We start from the raw sequence: 19,373 nt of genomic DNA, 5'->3' as shown, positions 1-19,373 counted from the left end.
TACGTGTGAATAGACTCTAATAAGTGAATTACAGGAAAGCATTACACAGTGTTTTGAATGTGGGATCTCTATGCTCATTTCCCATAATGTTTTATATTCTACATCCATCATCTTTAGAATATACTGTGCAAGGGTCTATTCACGTGTACAGTCCTTTGAATATTGGATGCTGCAGATTTTATGCTGCAGAATGTAAACTAAATGACTGAACGCATCTTCAAATCTGTAGCATCAAATATGCACAGGATACTGTACGTGTAAATACACCCTAAGGCTTTGTTCACATGGAGGAATGTCCACATGTAAAATTTCTATGTGGTCATTCCACTAACAGCAGAGAACCGGCAGAACATGCTGGAACTTGGACCTCTTGGAAATGTGCTGTTTCATAGACGGCAATGTATTTCCTTGCAGAATCTGCAAAAGGAATAGACATATCTATTCTATCTGCGTACGCCGCAATTTCCGCAACAGAAATATCTGGCGCGGAAATTCTGCTGTGTGAACAGTGAAGCAGAATCCCATTGAAATCAATTGTCCGTGCACAATTCTTCTGCAGAATTCCGCATGGAAATTCCGCCGTGTGAACATAGCCTTATAAGGGAATTGTAGGAAGGCATAACACTGTGTTTTGTATTCAGGATCTCTATGGTCTATAGATACTAAGGCAGTATTTTCCAAACAGTGCCAAAGGCTGTCCGGGCATGCTGGGAGTAGTAGTTTTGCAACAGCTGGAGATACATTGTTTGGAAAAAAAATGTTCTAAGGTCTGGTTAGAACAGCAAGATTATATTATTGTATTATATTATTATATAATATTCTATTCTATTAAGAGCAATACATTATTATTGTATTATCCTATGTTTTGTGTCAGTTGCCTGTGTAGATTATTAGTAGATGATAAATTCCTGGCTGGGAGGCTTGTATTATATTCTATGATGTTATAATATTATATTATGTTATATTATATTATAGTTTGTATTCAATGTACTGTATCTAGATAGATTTATGTTAATCAATCCAGAACTGGGAGCTGGGAGAGCTGTCTCAGTATATTTTATTATATTTATATATTCTATATACAGCCTCTGTGTATATTGTATTATACATTGTATTCTACTAATAGATCCAAAGCAATATATATTCCATTATTATACAGTATGTTGCTATGTGTATGAAGCCATTGTATTATATACATCATATACTAGCTATATATTCCCATTATTATACAGTATGTTGCTTTGTGTATGAAGCTATTGTATTATATACATTGTATACTAGCTATATATATATATATATATATATATATATATATTCCCATTATTATACAGTATGTTGCTTTGTGTATGAAGCTATTGTATTATATACATTGTATACTAGCTATATATATATATATATATATATATATATATATTCCATTATTATACAGTATGTTGCTATGTGTATGAAGCTATTGTATTATATACATCATATACCAGCTACATATTCCCATTATGATACAGTATGTTGCTATGTGTATGAAGCTATTGTATTTTATACATCAGATACAAGCTATATATATATATATATATATATATATATATATATATATATATATATTCCCATTATGATACAGTTTGTTGCTATGTGTATGAAGCTTTTTGTATTATATACATTGTATACTATCTATATATATATATATATATATATATATATTCCCATTATGATACAGTATGTTGCTATGTGTATGAAGCCTTTTGTATTATATACATTGTACACTAGCTATATATATATATATATATATATATATATATATATATATATATTCCATTATTATACAGTATGTTGCTATGTGTATGAAGCCTTTTGTATTATATACATTGTATACTAGCTATATATATATATATATAATACATATTCCCATTATGATACAGTGTGTTGCTGTGTGTATGAAGCCTTTTGTATTATATACATTGTATACTAGCTATATATATATATATATATATATATATAATACATATTCCCATTATGATACAGTGTGTTGCTGTGTGTATGAAGCCTTTTGTATCAATGCCCAGCCTAGGAGGGTATTACCATTAGTTTACTTCGACATTCTATCACAGACAATGACAACTGAAACCTTGTTACAAAACCCAGTGAGGGTTTTGTAACCATTTGAAGCCCAACGACCAATGGGAGGCGCTGCTGGGTGTCACGTGACGGGCTTTTTTATATAACACTTGGCTGGAAGAATTCTTATTAGCCGTATTGCAGGAATGAAGCAACTCAAGAGCCCGGGGGTGAAGTGAGAGTCGCAGCAGGGGGCAACATGGGCACCCAGCAGGGAGACAGTGCCAGCCTGATGCTGGAGTTTGCCGCCCAAGCCTTCCAAGCGAAGAACTTCCAGCTGGCATGTGAGATCTATGAGAGGCAGCTGCAGGAGCAGCAGTCCGGGGTGGTGGACTGGGGGCTGCTGCTCAGGAGGGCAGACTGCCTGGCATACACTGGTAAACTGCAGGATGCCTTTCACTTGTACCAGGAAGCTGCTGCCCAGAAGAAGCTGCGTGTGGAACAGCTGGAGACACTGGTATCCTGCCTGGCAGATCAGCTGAGGGAAAGAGAATCGCTGCCCCTGTGCCCACAGTGGGGGATCCTGACCTGTAAGGAGTGCCAGGGCTTTCTCTACGAGCCTGTGACTCTGCCATGTGGGCACACCTACTGTAAGAAGTGCCTGGAGAACCAGAGAAGTAGGAGCCAGTGTAAAATGTGCAGCAGGGTGGCCCAGGAGGGCACAGAGCATCCCCATAGAGTCAATGTGCTCCTCAGTAACATCATAGCAAAGTGGTTTTCCTGTGAGGTCCAGGCTGCCAAGCTCAGGCATGAGGGCAATGCCCTGCTCGGTGCCAGCAAGTTCCAAGATGCACTGGAGAAATACAATGAAGCAATCTCCTTAGGTAAGAGCAGTAGATTGTCTTGGATGTGTGGGGTATTCCTGTACTGCAAGAGATCAGGCACTGTGAGAGTGATGGCATTTTTGTTCACAGTTAGAGCCTGGCATGAGCCCAGATAAGCGATGCCCTCCTGATGAGCCTGTGGAGGGTTCCCAGCAGTCATTCTGTATGTTTATGTCTTGTATATGTTTGTCATGTGACACTTAACCTTTAAAGTCATACTGACTGTAACTACCAAATCACCTCCATATTCCAAAATATTACTGTACGATTGCTGAATACAGTGATAGCTATAGAAACTAGTCTGACCTGTCCCCAGTTTGGTGTAAAACTGCCATATATATCACTTTAATCAGTGTTTCCCAACCAGGGTGCCTCCAGCTGTTGCAAAACTACAACTCCTAGCATGCCCGGACAGCCGAAGGCTGTCCGGGCGTGCTAGGAGTTGTAGTTTTGCAACAGCTGGAGGCACCCTGGTTGGGAAACACTGACGTGCGTTCACACGCAGTAATTCAAGAGGAATTTACTCGAGTAATTCCTCTTGAGTTCTCCGCTCCAAATTAATGCACATCCCCCTCTGCCCATTGACTTTAATGTTTTTTCCTCTGTCCTGTTCACACTGCGGAAATTCTGCTGGCGGAATTCCGACGCTGAATTCCGTTCCGCTTGAAGAATGAGCAGGTTCATTCTTCAAGCGGAATCCGCTAGCAGAAATCAATAGAAGTCAGTGGTAAAAAAAATAAAATTCCGCCCGACATCGTTTTTGCGCGCAATTTGCGCTCAATTTGCGTGGAATTCATGCAGAAATGGCTGAAAAACCCTTCACCACTTTCTCCCCCATTTCCGCACGCAATTCCACACGAATTGCGTGCGAAAATAAAATTCCTTTTTCCTCCCGTAAATTTTTCGCTGTGAATTACTCTTGATTTACTACGTGTGAACGCACCCGACATTGCACAGCGATGACTATCATTTCTTTCAAATGACTAAATAGATTAAAGTTGGTGTTCCTAAAATACTAGAACTCATTCATACTGGTGCCAATACCCATTGTACTGGTGCCAGTATGGCAGGTATACAAGCGCCATTGTATAAAGTTTAGTAAATTGATGTGTCTGGTTGTGTTACCTATAGCCAAATGTATCTGTGTTATATAAATAGTATGCGAAAAAGTAGGTGAGCAACCTCTCACCTGGATAAAATATATAGAGGTAAACAACCTGGAGGGTGGTTATATAATTTAACTAAAGTGCAATGATCCTCTGTAACCTTACACCTGCAGCTTTCTGATAGGTTGCGGAAAACCCTATGTTAGCGATGGGACTGATGAGAGAGGAAGCAGCACTTACCTGCTTTCTACTATTCTGTATTTAGTGGTGCAAAGGTGCCTTATACAACCAGGTAGCGGATAAAGGCTTGTGTCCGTTCATCCATTTCTTATATGCAGGTGTAAATCTGAATGTAAATCCACATGCCTAATAACATAACATTTGCAGGCAGAAATTTTGCGCAACAATCCGCAGTGTGTGGACATGATTCAGGGGTACTACGGTGAAAGCCTTTTTTTCTTTTAAATCAACTGGTGGCAGAAAGTTAAACATATTTGTAAATTCCTTCTATTAAAAAAATCTTAATCCTTCCAGTACTTATTAGCTGCTGAATGCTACAGAGGAAATTCCTTTCTTTTTGGAACACTGATGACATCACGAGCACCGTGCTCTCTGCTGACATCTCTGTCCATTTTAGTAACCATGCATAGCAGATGTATGCTAAGGGCAGCATGGTGGCTCAGTGGTTAGCACTGCTGCCTTGCAGTGCTGGGGACTTGGGTTCAAATCCCACTAAGGACAACAATAAATAAAGCATAATTATTATTATTATTATTATTATGATAACCTCAGCAGAGAGAACTGTGCTCGAGATGTCATCAGAGAGCATTCCAAAAAGAAAAGAATTTCCTCTGTAGTATTCAGCAGCTAATAAGTACAGGAAGGATTAAGATTTTTTAATAGAAGTAATTTACAAATATGTTTAACTTTCTGCCACCAGTTGATTTAAAAGAAAAAAAGCTTTTCACCGGAGTATCCCTTTAACCCCTTAAGGACGCAGGACGTAAATGTACGTCCTGGTGAGGTGGTACTTAACGCACCAGGACGTACATTTACGTCCTAAGCATAACCGCGGGCATCGGAGCGATGCCCGTGTCATGCGCGGCTGATCCCGGCTGCTGATCGCAGCCAGGGACCCGCCGGCAATGGCCGACGCCCGCGATCTCGCGGGCGTCCGCCATTAACCCCTCAGGTGCCGGGATCAATACAGATCCCGGCATCTGCGGGAGTTCGCAATTTAAATGAACGATCGGATCTCCCCGCAGCGCTGCTGCGGGGATCCGATCATTCATAACGCCGCACGGAGGTCCCCTCACCTTCCTCCGTGCGGCTCCCGGCGTCTCCTGCTCTGGTCTGTGATCGAGCAGACCAGAGCAGGAGATGACCGATAATACTGATCTGTTCTATGTCCTATACATAGAACAGATCAGTATTAGCAATCATGGTATTGCTATGAATAGTCCCCTATGGGGACTATTCAAGTGTAAAAAAAAATGTAAAAAAATTTAAAAGTAAAAGTAAAAAAAAGTGAAAAATCCCCTCCCCCAATAAAAAAGTAAAACATCCGTTTTTTCCTATTTTACCCCCAAAAAGCGTAAAAAACATTTTTTATAGACATATTTGGTATCGCCGCGTGCGTAAATGTCCGAACTATTAAAATAAAATGTTAATGATCCCGTACGGTGAACGGCGTGAACGAAAAAAAATAAAAAAAGTCCCAAATTCCTACTTTTTTAATACATTTTATTTAAAAAAAATTATAAAAAGTGTATTAAAAGTTTTTTATATGCAAATGTGGTATCAAAAAAAAGTACAGATCATGGCGCAAAAAATGAGCCCCCATACCGCCGCTTATACGGAAAAATAAAAAAGTTAGAGGTCATCAAAATAAAGGGATTATAAACGTACTAATTTGGTTAAAAAGTTTGTGATTTTTTTTAAGCACAACAATAATATAAAAGTATATAATAATGGGTATCATTTTAATCGTATTGACCCTAAGAATAAAGAACACATGTAATTTTTACCAGAAATTGTACGGCGTGAAAACAAAACCTTCCAAAATTAGCAAAATTGCGTTTTTCGTTTTAATTTCTCCACAAAAATAGTGTTTTTTGGTTGCGCCATACATTTTATGGTATAATGAGTGATGTCATTACAAAGGACAACTGGTCGCGCAAAAAACAAGCCCTCATACTAGTCTGTGGATGAAAATATAAAAGAGTTATGATTTTTAGAAGGCGAGGAGGAAAAAATGAAAACGTAAAAATTAAATTGTCCTTAAGGCCAAAATGGGCTGAGTCCTTAAGGGGTTAAGTAGCTAAATGGACACTTAAGATATAAGTTGATACAGGGGTGGACACAGACAGCAGAGGGGCCCTGTGCAAAGAATGTGCCTTCCCACCCCCCCAAAATAAAAGTACTATGCCATAAAATTGCACTGCAACTAACATTAATCTGCAGCATTAGGTAGCATAGTTTTCCCACATTAGGTAGCATAGTTTTCCCACATTAGGTAGCATAGTTTCCCCACATTAGGTAGCATAGTTTCCTCACAATAGGTAGCAGTTTGCCTACATTAGGTAGCATAGCACCCCCACCCCCAACACACAGACACAGAGACATAGACACACTTACTTGGCCTGCGCAGCATGTCTCCTCTCTGGCGGCGGCCTGATGAGTGACGTCACTGATGTCCTCCTGCGCGGGTCTGCGGAGGGACGTCACTTGTGCGACGGACCTTGTCAGACCTGGGTCGGCCGACTGCAGAATCATTGTCTAAAGTGCCTGCTGCGCTATTATGTGCCGCGGCCGCTTTACAGCAGGGAGCAGCGACTGTGCAGCGAAGGGCAGCAGGCCCCCCTCAGACGTTGGGCCCCTATGCAGCTGAACCGTCTGCACAGGCGATATGTATGCCCCTGAGTTTATAGTAACACATACATTAGTACAATCTGCTGGCTCAAAGTAGACTCAGAGTACACATTTAAGGAATCAGATTACCTACTAGTGTAAAAGTAATTGACCCTAACTACTATGAACCACAGGCTATGTGATACGTGTCTGGGTGTGGGGGGGTCCAGCCACTTGGAGCCCCTGCGGTCTCCTGTATGGGCTCCCAGCTACTTATACATTCTTGATGCACTCCGACCCCCATCTTCCTGGACGAACACAAGTGACCACCCACTCAGCCAATCACCTGCTGAGGTGGGACATCGATTCGGCTGGTGATTGGCTGAGTAGGCCATTACGGGGCCGTTCGTCCAGGCAGGTGGGACTCATCTGAGGACGTGTAAGTAGCTGGGGCCCCTGTACGGGATATCGTGGGAGTCCCATTGGTTGGATCCCCTGCAATCAGACACTTATCCCCTATCCTGTGGGTATGGGTTAATTTTCTAAAAAGCTCAGTTTGCTAGACTACCCCATCATCACAAAGTCATCACTTTCATGCTGCCTGAACCACAAGTCAGTGGGGCGGTCCCTGGTGACTTCTGCTTGCCTTACCATAGAGTTCTTTCCATACTGTGTACCCAAATGGGGACAGATCTATCAATCATGGCTGGTGGGGCAGGAAGAAGTCAATGGGGATTGCTACAAGGAAATTTGGTTAAATATCCCCAATGCATAAAAAGAAATAAAAAAAACACAATGAGTATTATTGAACATGTTGTGAATGTTTATTTACTTTACAGATAGATAGATAGATAGCTGTTTAGGTGGATTTCCAAGTTGTAGGTGAATATAGCTTGATCAGTATACAATGAAAAGTTATACTTCTTTCTAATGTACAGTACCTTGGCCAAACAGTAGTCGGTCAGATTGTTTTGTTTATTTTTAACGTGGTCTTCAAAAAACAAACAGGAAACAAACAAACAAAAAAAACAACAAAATCTTATTTAAAAAATTTAAATGCATAAGGAGATATATGGAGAGAGGGGGAGAGAGTGAGGCTGTGTGTGTGTGTGTGTGTATGTATGTATATATATATATGCAAATATTGATGCATATTCTATTATCAGATCTGCCACTAGCATAATACCATCCAGATTGCAGGAAATGGTGCATATGGTCATGACGTGAGACTTCCAAAGTGGGCTGTGGGTTGTAGATGACATTGGTTGGGGATTCCTGTTATAATGTTGTTTATATTTCCAAATATGCTAAATCAATATATACTACACTAACATGTGAAACAAAAGTTAATGTTTCCTGTATGCCTAAGTATTTGATGAGACAAGATAGTGTTAGATAACATTATGCAATGTTGGCATTGTACAGTCTACATTCTTATAAGTGATGGTGTGATCTGGACCACCCAGGCTCAGTCTGCAGGCTAATAAATAATGTGATTGTAGGAATCTGGTTGCTGGGATCTTCTGGGATATCATGTGTTCCAATGAGCCCATTGTTTTCAGTGAACAATTACCGATACGGAAAAGAAGCCTGGATCAGTGGACTGCCTAATATTAACTCACTCACAGAACCTCTTACATGTAGTATACAAACTAAATGTTCTAGGAAATATAATCTATCTCAAAGTATATTACAAGTGTAAATATCATCTTGTAAGGATTTCACCTGTTAGTAGCGGAGTTTTATGTTCTTGAGCCGGCTGACCAGTATGTTCCTTGGAAGTGTAGCTATGTTGAGAAAGTGGGTCAGGAGAGCAGAGTTGCATAACCATGAAGAATATACTGTCTGCCAGTTCTCCTCCTCCCTCTCCCGTGCTTGCATAACCAGTGAGGTAACAAAGAACTGGGTCAAACATTTGCAACCTTTTCCAACAATAACTGTAATTTAACTAGATCATTGAATTATTGTGTCGATTTTGTACAGTGGATTTATTACAATGTGCTTAGATGAAGTAAAACGGCACGCATCATTATTGAGCTTATCTGGGGCTAGAGCAGACAGTAGACAACCACATAAAGAGAAATATGCGAACGACTGAACAATGCACTTGAAAATGATCTCTTCATAAAAGGATTAGTACATACACAGCAATGAAGAGCTAATCATCTTTATATAATACAATGAGATCATTGCTTTCATCTTCTGGGCAAGTGTATTCATTCTACAATCTGTGTCACTGCAGTGTTTCTGGTAAATTAATATTGATATCATACAAAGTGGTGTTCTATCTCTAGGATAAGTGGGGTCCCTGCAGTCGAGCCCCCACTGATCCGGAGAGTAAAGAAGCTGCAGTGCTCATTTAAGACCGTGCCCCCTTCTTAATGTTTCCCTGCATAGCAATCGATGGGAGCCCACATGCTGAAACGAACACATTGCTAGAAGGAAGAGGCTGGAGTGCTTGGCTAAGTATTGTACCCTTTCTTCTGATCTCAAAAGAGATGGGGGTTAGTAATGGACATGCTGTACACTTTCTATGGACCACAATGCAACTTTTGTCTCTAGAGATCTGTAGGGCTAGGATGTTTTATTTTATACAACAGTATGGACAGGCAATGGCATGTTGGGTCTTCATCTTAATATTACATTGTGGATATAATAGACATTTCAAATAAATAAGTAGAAATGAATGTGTATGTATAAACTGCAGGGCCTCCTGTATTACATTGAGGAAGTCTCCACAGCAATTCAAGCAGTAACTACTTGACTAGGGACCATGTTGGGTACAGTCGGTAAAGGACAGGGTCGGAATTAGTTATAGGCAAGATAGATCTGTGTGGTCTACTTGATGGGTTTAATTTAAGGCGCCAGACGACATGTAGCTACAGGCTCCTGAGGCTTAATTCCAGTAAAGGTTAAAAAAAATATTAAAGTAGTTATCTGGCCTTTAAAAGTTGGCCTATCCTCAGGAAGGGATCAGGTAGAAGACTGACTTTCAGCACACTCACCTATCAGGAGAGTCCACAGTACTCCAGTGATCACTGTAGCCCCTTCATTGTCTACATGCGCTCATACTGTCCCACACTGTACTTTTTATATTTATAAAGATAGGCCCAAAGAATGGGGTCCTCTGAAGGTAAATCTAAGGATAGGTTTCCAGTAGTTTTTGACTGCCCCATTGCCCTCTCAAGATGCGTTTATCTAAAAAATATAGTTTTTTTTTTCTTTGCTGTTTTTTCCCCCCTGTGCTGTTCTTAACCCCTTAAGGACTGAGCCCTTTTTCACCTTAAGGACTCGGCCATTTTTTGCAAATCTGACCACTGTCACTTTAAACATTAATAACTCTGGAATGCTTTTAGTTATCATTCCGATTCCGAGATTGTTTTTTCGTGACATATTCTATTTTAACGTAGTGGTAAAATTTTTTGGTAACTTGCATCCTTTCTTGGTGAAAAATCCCAAAATTTGATGAAAAATTTGAAAATTTTGCATTTTTCTAACTTTGAAGCTCTCTGCTTGTAAGGAAAATGGATATTCCAAATAATTTTTTTTTTATTCACATATACAATATGTCTACTTTATATTTGCATCATAAAATTGATGAGTTTTTACTTTTGGAAGACACCAGAGGGCTTCAAAGTTCCGCAGCAATTTTCCAATTTTTCGCAAAATTTTGAAACTCGCTTTTTTTCAGGGACCAGTTCAGGTTTGAAGTGGATTTGAAGGGTCTTCATATTAGAAATACCCCATAAATGACCCCATTATAAAAACTGCACCCCCGAAAGTATTCAAAATGACATTCAGTAAGCGTTTTAACCCTTTACGGGTTTCACAGGAATAGCAGCAAAGTGAAGGAGAAAATACACAATCTTCATTTTTTACACTCGCTTGTTCTTGTAGACCCAATTTTTGAATTTTTGCAAGGGGTAAAAAGGAGAAAATTTTTACTTGTATTTGAAACCCAATTTCTCTCGAGTAAGCACATACCTCATATGTCTATGTTAATTGTTCGGCGGGCGCAGTAGAGGGCTCAGAAGGGAAGGAGCGTCAAATGGTTTTGGGGGGGCATGTCACCTTTAGGAAGCCCCTATGGTGCCAGAACAGCAAAAAACCCCACATGGCATACCATTTTGGAAACTAGACCCCTCGGGGAACGTAACAAGGGGTAATGTGAACCTTAATACCCTACAGGTGATTCATGACTTTTGCATATGTAAAAAAAAAAAAAATTTTTTTACTTAAAATGCTTGGTTTCCCTAAAGTTTTACATTTTTAAAAAGGGTAATAGCAGAAAATACACCCCAAAATTTGAAGCCCAATTTCTCCCGATTCAGAAAACACCCCATATGGGGGTGAAAAGTGCTCTGCTGGCGCACTACAGGTCTCAGAAGAGAAGGAGTCACATTTGGCTTTTTTGAAGGAAATTTTGCTCTGGGGGCATGCCGCATTTAGGAAGCCCCTATGGTGCCAGGACAGCAAAAAAAAAACACATGGCATACCATTTTGGAAACTAGACCCCTCGGGGAACGTAACAAGGGGTAAAGTGAACCTTAATACCCTACAGGTGTTTCACGACTTTTGCATATGTAAAAAAAAATAAAAAAATTTACCTAAAATGCTTGGTTTCCCAAAAAATTTACATTTATACAAAGGGTTAAAGCAGAAAATACCCCCCAAAATTTGAAGCCCAATTTCTCCCGATTCAGAAAACACCCCATATGGGGGTGAAAAGTGCTCTGTTGGCGCACTACAGGTCTCAGAAGAGAAGGAGTCTCATTTGGCTTTTTGAAAGCAAATTTTGCTCTGGGGGCATGCCGCATTTAGGAAGCCCCTATGGTGCCAGGACCGCAAAAAATACCCACATGGCATACCATTTTGGAAACTAGACCCCTCGGGGAACGTAACAAGGTGTTAAGTGAACCTTAATACCCCACAGGCGTTTCACGACTATTGCATATGTAAAAAAAATAAAAAAAAATTTACCTAAAATGCTTCTTTTCCCAAAAACTTTACATTTTTAAAAAGGGTAAAAGCAGAAAATACCCCCCAAAATTTGAAGCCCAATTTCTCCCGAGTACGGCGATACCCCATATGTGACCCTTAACTGTTGCCTTGAAATACGACAGGGCTCCAAAGTGAGAGCGCCATGCGCATTTGAGGCCTAAATTAGGGATTGCATAGGGGTGGACATAGGGGTATTCTACGCCAGTGATTCCCAAACAGGGTGCCTCCAGCTGTTGCAAAACTCCCAGCATGCCTGGACAGTTAACGGCTGTCCGACAATACTGGGAGTTGTTGTTTTGCAACAGCTGGAGGCTCCGTTTTGGAAACCATGGCATACCAGATGTTTTTCATTTTTATTGGGGAGGGGAGGGGGGCTGTGTAGGGGTATGTGTATATGTAGTGTTTTTTACTTTTTTATTTTATTTTTTGTGGTAGTGTAGTGTAGTGTTTTTAGGGTACAGTCGCACGGGCGGGGGTTCACAGTAGTTTCTCGCTGGCAGTTTGAGCTGTTGCAGAAAATTTGCTGCAGCTCAAACTTGCAGCCCGATACTTACTGTAATCCTCCGCCCATGTGAGTGTACCCTGTACGTTCACATTGGGGGGGACATCCAGCTGTTGCAAAACTACAACTCCCAGCATGCGCTGACAGACTGTACATGCTGAGAGTTTTAGTTTTGCAACAGCTGTAGGCACACTGGTTATGTATCACGGAGTTTGTGACCTTACTCAGTGTTTCAAAACCAGTGTGCCTCCAGCTGTTGCAAAACTACAACTCCCAGCATGTACGGTGCATGGTGTAAGGTGACTGCTGGGAGTTGTAGTTTGCAACAGCTGGAGGCACACTGGTCGTGAAACACTGAGTTAGGTAAAAAAAAAAAACTCTAAGTTTCACAACCAGTGTGCCTTCAGCTGTTGCAAAACTACAACTCTCAGCAGTCACCGACAGCCAACGGGCATGCTGGGAGTTGTAGTTATGCAACCAGCAGATGCACCACTACAACTCCCAGCTTGCACTTTAGCTGTTTGTGCAAGCTGGGAGTTGTAGTTATACAACAGCTGAAGGTACACTTTTCCATAGAAAGAATGTGCCTCCAGCTGTTGCAAAACCATAAGTCCCAGCATGCCCATAAGGGAATGCTGGGAGTTGTGGTGGTCTGCCTCCTGCTGTTGCATAACTACAGCTCCCAGCATGCCCTTTTTGCATGCTGGGAGCTGTTGCTAAGCAACAGCAGGAGGCTGTAACTCGCCTCCTGCTGCTGCTCCATCGCAGGACTGTCCCTCGCCGCCGCCGTCACTCCTGGGGCCCCGATCCCAACATGGACGCCGGGGATCGGGGTCCCCAGCACCGGGGGTCGTCTTCCCGGACCTGCTCACGCCCTCCGGAAGAGGGGCGGAGCGGGTGCGGGAGTGACGCCCGCAGCAGGCGCCCTGATTGGTAATCCGGCCGACGAATCAGGGCGATCGTGAGGTGGCATCAGTGCCACCTCACCCCTGCAGGCTCTGGCTGTTCGGGGCCATCAGAGACGGCCCCGAACAGCCAGTAATTCCGGGTCATCGGGTCACTGGTGACCCGATTGACCCGGAATCGCCGCAGATCGCTGGACTGAATTGTCCAGCGATCTGCGGCGATCGCCGACATGGGGGGACATAATGACCCCCCTGGGCGATATGCCGGGATGCCTGCTGAACGATTTCAGCAGGCATCTGGCTCCAGTCCCCAACCGGCTAGCGGTGGGGGCCGGAATTCCCACGGGCGTATGGATACGCCCTGCGTCCTTAAGGACTCGGGATGCAGGGCGTATCCATACGCCCTGCGTCCTTAAGAGGTTAAGACAAATCATGTGATTCTTGGGATCATCATTGGACTTAATGGAGTACTCCGCTGCTCAGCGTTTGGAACAAACTGTTCTTAAAGCTGAAGCCGGCGCCGGGAGCTTGTGACGTCATAGCCTTGCCCCCTCATGACATCACACCCTGCCCCCTCAATGCAAGTCTATGGGAGGGGGCGTGACAGCTGTCACGCCCCCTCCCATAGACTTGCATTGAGGGGGCGGGGCGTGACGTCATGAGGGAGCGGGGCTATGACGTCACGAGCTCCCGGCTCCAGCGTTCAGAAGAGTTTGTTCCAAACGCTGAGCAGCGGAGTACCCCTTTAAGGATTTCTACTGAAAAATATGGAGGGGCGCCAGGAAAAACACTAATGCTTAACCCAGGTGTGTTTTTATTATTATTTTTTTTCCTTTCATAGACTTACAAGGGAGAAAAACAAAAATATTTATTAATAAAAACACCATAGTCTTTGCAATCTGTGATTTTACTCCACGGCCACTGAGCACAAAACCCCAAGAACAGTAAAAAAATAGTCCCTATTGACTATTTTTCTGGGGAAAACAGCCACAAACCCAGCAAAATACAGAAGTAAGTTACTTTCCAGTCAGGGGAATTGAGTTGGGGTGAGTGAGTTGATAGGTGCGGGTATCATGTAGATCCTAACATTTATCTATATTATGATCTAAAGTAGGGAGGTAAGAGTTACCATAATTTGCAGCACATTGCAAAAACCTGTATTCCCAGCAACCCCTGAGGCTTTGATCTCCTCACAGCTTCTTATTACCTGAATCGCTTCAGTTCATAAATGGAGTGATTTAAGTAATAGTAACCAGGGATTTATTAAACGTGTTATCTCCTAGATTTAACAAAGGCGGGCGTCCACTTTTATCATTTGGCATCATGGTTTGTATCTGCTTCCTTGGCTATGAATGAAAATAGTGGCAGCACGACGTGAGGAACAGCTGGATGAATCCTTCACTATCGTGTTCCATCCATTAAGATCCGGATGCCATAGCAACACGCTTTGTTGACATTAGGTAGTGTAAAATGGCACTTCACAAACAGCTATTTTAGAGCCTTAGTTAATTTTAGATCGAAGTGTCACATTTTGACACAGAAAGCTACAATGTAGCACAATTAATAAGACATTTGGCTACAGTAAGAGAATGATATAGTGAGTATAAATAGCCTAGCCTCTCCTAACTTATATAAGACAGCTATGTGAGCTGCTCCCATGTCTATTAAGAATATAGGTCAATATTACAATAATGTGCATTTCATCTTCTTCTGCAGACCAGTAGATGGTAAGGTGGTAACCCAGACCGTCTTGTAATAAGAAAATACATGTTGTAATTATTTTGTAATCAAAGCTCAGGTTGGAATGAAACAGGAAAAAACATGGATTTCCCTGCTGCTGCTGAACCTCCCCTGATGCTTTTCCCTGCTGCTTACTCCTGTCCTCTTGCCACATAGGAAATGCCCGCTCAGCCATTACCGTATAAGCCGACCCGAATATAACCCGAGGCCCCTAATTTCACCCCAAAAACCCAGGAAAAGTTATTGACTCGACTATAAGCCTAGGGTGGGAAATATATCATCCCCCTCCCCCATGTAATCATCCTGACCCCCGTCATTATCACCCCCGTCATCATCCCCCCCCCCCCGTCATCATCCAGACCCTCGTCATTTACACCCCCGTCATCGTCACTCCCTGTCATCATCCCCTCCTTCATCATCACCGCCTGTCAATCCCTTCATCAGTGGTCTTCAACCTGCGGACCTCCAGATGTTGCAAAACTACAACTCCCAGCATGCCCGGACAGCCATCGGCTGTCCAGGCATGCTGGGAGTTGTAGTTATGAAACATCTGGAGGTCCGCAGGTTGAAGACCACTGCCGGGCCTTAGTCATCATCCAGACCCCCCTTTAGTTCTCTACTTACCTCCCCTCGGTGGGAAGGGTTAGCTGGTCCGGGCCATCTATGCTGCAGGGACCGTCTGGTTGGGAGGGTTCGTCGTTCCGGGCTGTCCATTTTCACTGGGAGGCCCTCTTCTCCGCTCCTGGCCAGGCCGATGGCTGTCTGGGCATGCTGGGAGTTTTAGTTTTGCAACATCTGGAGGTCCGCAGGTTGAAGACCACTGAGAAGGGATTGACAGGCGGAGAGTTCACCCGAGTATAAGCCGAGGGGGGCATTTTCAGCACGAAAAATCATGCTGAAAAAATCGGCTTATACTCGAGTATATACGGTAACTACCAGTAGCAGCGGACTGCCTCAAGACCTGCAATTGCTCAGAACCCCCATCCCTAAGTGGGGCCCCCGGTGAACCAGGACAGACTTTTGCCCTTATAAACTGTATCCTTGGAGGAGCTCAATTTTTAAATGTTATTGAACCCAAAGAATAGCATAATGGCACAAAGCAGGGACTCCAAAGCAGAAACTTCGCTGATAATGTCGTTCCTTCATTATCAGTGCAGTTCGTGGGACCAGAAAGGACATGTGGCAACATGGTCATATAATACAGGTCCTACACACAGAGCACAGTATAGTAGTCTGCAGACCACAGGAAAGCGGCAGAGCACTTCTGACCCTCCCCCTCACACCTCCAGTATTCCCTGTGCTCACATTTTGGAGAGGGTGCCTTGGGGGACAATGAAAAATAATGAATGAGTTAAATGCTGCTGCCATTAAGACAGTGCACAGGTGAGAAGGGGTTAGGAAGCCATTGCTAATATTGATGTGTAAGGGATGACAAGAGGACATTACTGCCAATGGGAAGGGGTGTTAGTAGGAATAGTAGTGGTACTGCTGCCAGTGGTGGAGGGGTGGGAATGGGTCTAGTAGAGCTGACAGCGGGGTAGGGGTGGGAATGAAGACAATTCTGCTACCAGTAGTTCTGCACTGTGCTATTGGCACTGCGAGATAAGTGGGAAGCCTATTGGCTGAATTTGTGTGAGGGGCGTGAGTATCTCCGCCCCCCCACACGTCCAGGCGGGGCGTCTAGTAGAGAGAGATAGGTAGGGGCGGGGGTATATAACGCCCCTGCTCCTACGGGAGGGGCGTTCGGGATGTCCGTCGGACGCCACGAGTTCTGCACTGCCAGCTGATCAGCTGACTAGTCGAGTCAGCTGACCGGAACCGATAGAGTGAGCTGCAGCGAGAGAGGGGTAAGTGGCCGGGACTGATCGGGGGTTGTGTAGCTTCGTTATCCTCGGCTCCGGAGGTAAGCTGGAGACCGAGGGGACCCCCGATCAGCCCGGTCCTGGTGAATCATGTGCCGCACTTTTGTAAATGGCCGGCTACTGCCACGCTGCGCAAATGGAACATGGGCCGTTCATTCACACGGGGATGCCAGCTCGAGCCACGCCACAAGTTGTCAGGAGCAGTGCAGGGTTGTTGGCCAGCAGCCAATTCCACAGCTAACCTATACCTTGCTGGATTAAGCCTGCCTGCCCCCCCCCCCCCCCCCCTGTCCATAGCTGATTGGGAGGTTGGGAATCCTGGGGTCACAGCGGATGTCTTTGGCGCCGGTACTGTTTGTGGGGACACGCTACAAGTCACGGCACACTACAAGTCCCCCTCCTCTCAAACATAGTTGGCTCCCTCCTACCCTGACATGTCGTTTTAATTTTGTATAAATACGCTCAGTACATTAGTTTAATTTCAAGGTAATTTCATACAGTCCACCCGGTTCATTTTCAGGCTTCATCTGCTTAAGCTAATTTACATTATATCGCTTTCTGCGCAGGGGTGAATGCATTTATCATATTATCTGACTATCATCATGCATTTTGTGTGTACATCTATACTATGTATTCTCCAAGCTTGGTGCGTGCATTTATGTTATGCCTTCTCCAGCATTGTTGCGTGCTCTGGGCAGTGCTGCCTTCATGCATAGCATTTTCTGTCAGTTCCTCCACAGCATTACACCATTTGTTCACTGTTGGCATTTGCCGTGCATTCACTCATAGCTTGTGTTGATGTTATTTCCGTGATGAGCGTAGGGGGCTACTGACGTACGTATCACCATACTCCAGTACATAGTTGTTCCTTCATAAATCTTATGTAGCGGTGACAATTATAACAAGATACGGATGTCCCACGCGGGTGCTTCAACATAATTGCTGTGCACACATTACACAAGTCATCGCACGCATGCACCATGATATAGTTATACCACACACATACACCATGATATAGTTATACCACACACACACACCACGATATAGTTATACCACATACAGGCACCATCAGATAATTATACCACATACATACACCACGATATAGTTATACCACACTTAAAAAAAAAAAAAAAAATATATATATATATATATATAAATAAAATAAATAAATCCATCTCGCTCAAGCCGTCTAAGATAGCCACATCAGGGCACACACTTACGGACGCATACCACAAACAGAGGATGCAACTAATCAAATTCAATGCATTACCGTGACAAGCATGTGGCATGGTGTCATATTGTTTAACACGTTCATGGCATTCATGCTGTTCACACGCTCATGGCATTCATGCTGTTCACACGCTCAGGGCTTTCCATACTGTACAGGCACTCACGGCATTTACACTGTCCATACGCTCACAGCAGTTATACGGTTCACATGCTCATGGCTTCCTTTTCACTCATGGCTTGTATAGTTGAAGGTATGGTTTAGTCAGGCAAGTTGCCTATTCGAGGGTAGTTGACTACAAGAGATATGGCTCCACAAGGTTATCATCCCCAGGTCAGTCAGTCAGGTAGCATGCTGTGTCATTTTCTAACAGTTTATTTTTGCCCCTTTTATTCCTACCAGGTTCATTTTTTGCCCACTAAAGGCGTGCCCTCCGTCGCGGTCATTGGGCACAAATCTGACCGTTAGGTTTAGTGTAATGTTTCCATAAAGGTACGTATGTATTACTATAACCTTGAGCACGAGTGTGAAGCCCCGAACACAAGTGGGAAGCCTATTGGCTGAATTTGTGTGAGGGGCGTGAGTATCTCCGCCCCCCCACAAGTCCAGGCGGGGCGTCTAGTAGAGATAGGTAGGGGCAGGGGTATATAACGCCCCTGCTCCTACGGGAGGGGCGTTCGGGATGTCCGTCGGACCCCTCCCAACCCTCCCTCTTTTTTTCAAACAATCACTACAGGGCATGCCCACTAAAGGCGTGCCCTCCGTCGTGGTCATTGGGCACAAATCTGACCGTTAGGTTTAGTTTAATGTTTCCATAAAGGTACGTATGTATTACTATAACCACGAGCACGAGTGTGAAGCCCCAAACACAAGTATTTTCTGCAAAAATGTGGCATTGGTTTAGCATGAGCGGAGAGTTATTTTCTGCTGCAATGTGGTATTTGGAGCTGCCAGGGGGTATAATGTGTGTTATATGGAAATATTTGCATGTCACATATGGGGGTAATATGGGCTCTGCACAGCAGTATTTGGCACTGCACTGTATTATTTATGCTGGTGAAGTCCAAGCACATTAAGATTGAAAATCCCCAGTACATTATTTCATAGGGCAAATTATTTCATAGGGCAAATTTTGCACAGGGGCACACTTAGTCTATAACCAGCCCTGTGACTGGCTAAGCGCGCATTTTACAGTGGGGATCAAAAGTTTGGGCACCCCAGGTAAAAATTTGTATTGATGTGCATA

General features: G+C 43.4%; 1 protein-coding gene across 1 annotated transcript in view; it reads left to right on the top strand.

Annotated features, from left to right (window-relative positions):
- Positions 1-2,225: 2,225 nt before the first annotated feature.
- The window catches only part of LONRF3 (LON peptidase N-terminal domain and ring finger 3), a 67,913-nt gene continuing 50,765 nt past the window's right edge, over positions 2,226-19,373 (top strand). The window contains exon 1 of the mRNA XM_056537839.1: positions 2,226-2,933. Within this exon, the coding sequence (XP_056393814.1) occupies positions 2,309-2,933 (625 nt within the window). The 5' untranslated portion in view covers positions 2,226-2,308. The remainder of the gene's footprint in view (positions 2,934-19,373) is intronic.

The sequence above is a fragment of the Hyla sarda genome, chromosome 9 (assembly GCF_029499605.1).
Source record: "Hyla sarda isolate aHylSar1 chromosome 9, aHylSar1.hap1, whole genome shotgun sequence".
Taxonomy (NCBI): Eukaryota; Metazoa; Chordata; class Amphibia; order Anura; family Hylidae; genus Hyla; species Hyla sarda.
Note: the sequence above shows the minus strand (reverse complement) of the source record. Positions and strands in the feature narration are given on the sequence as shown.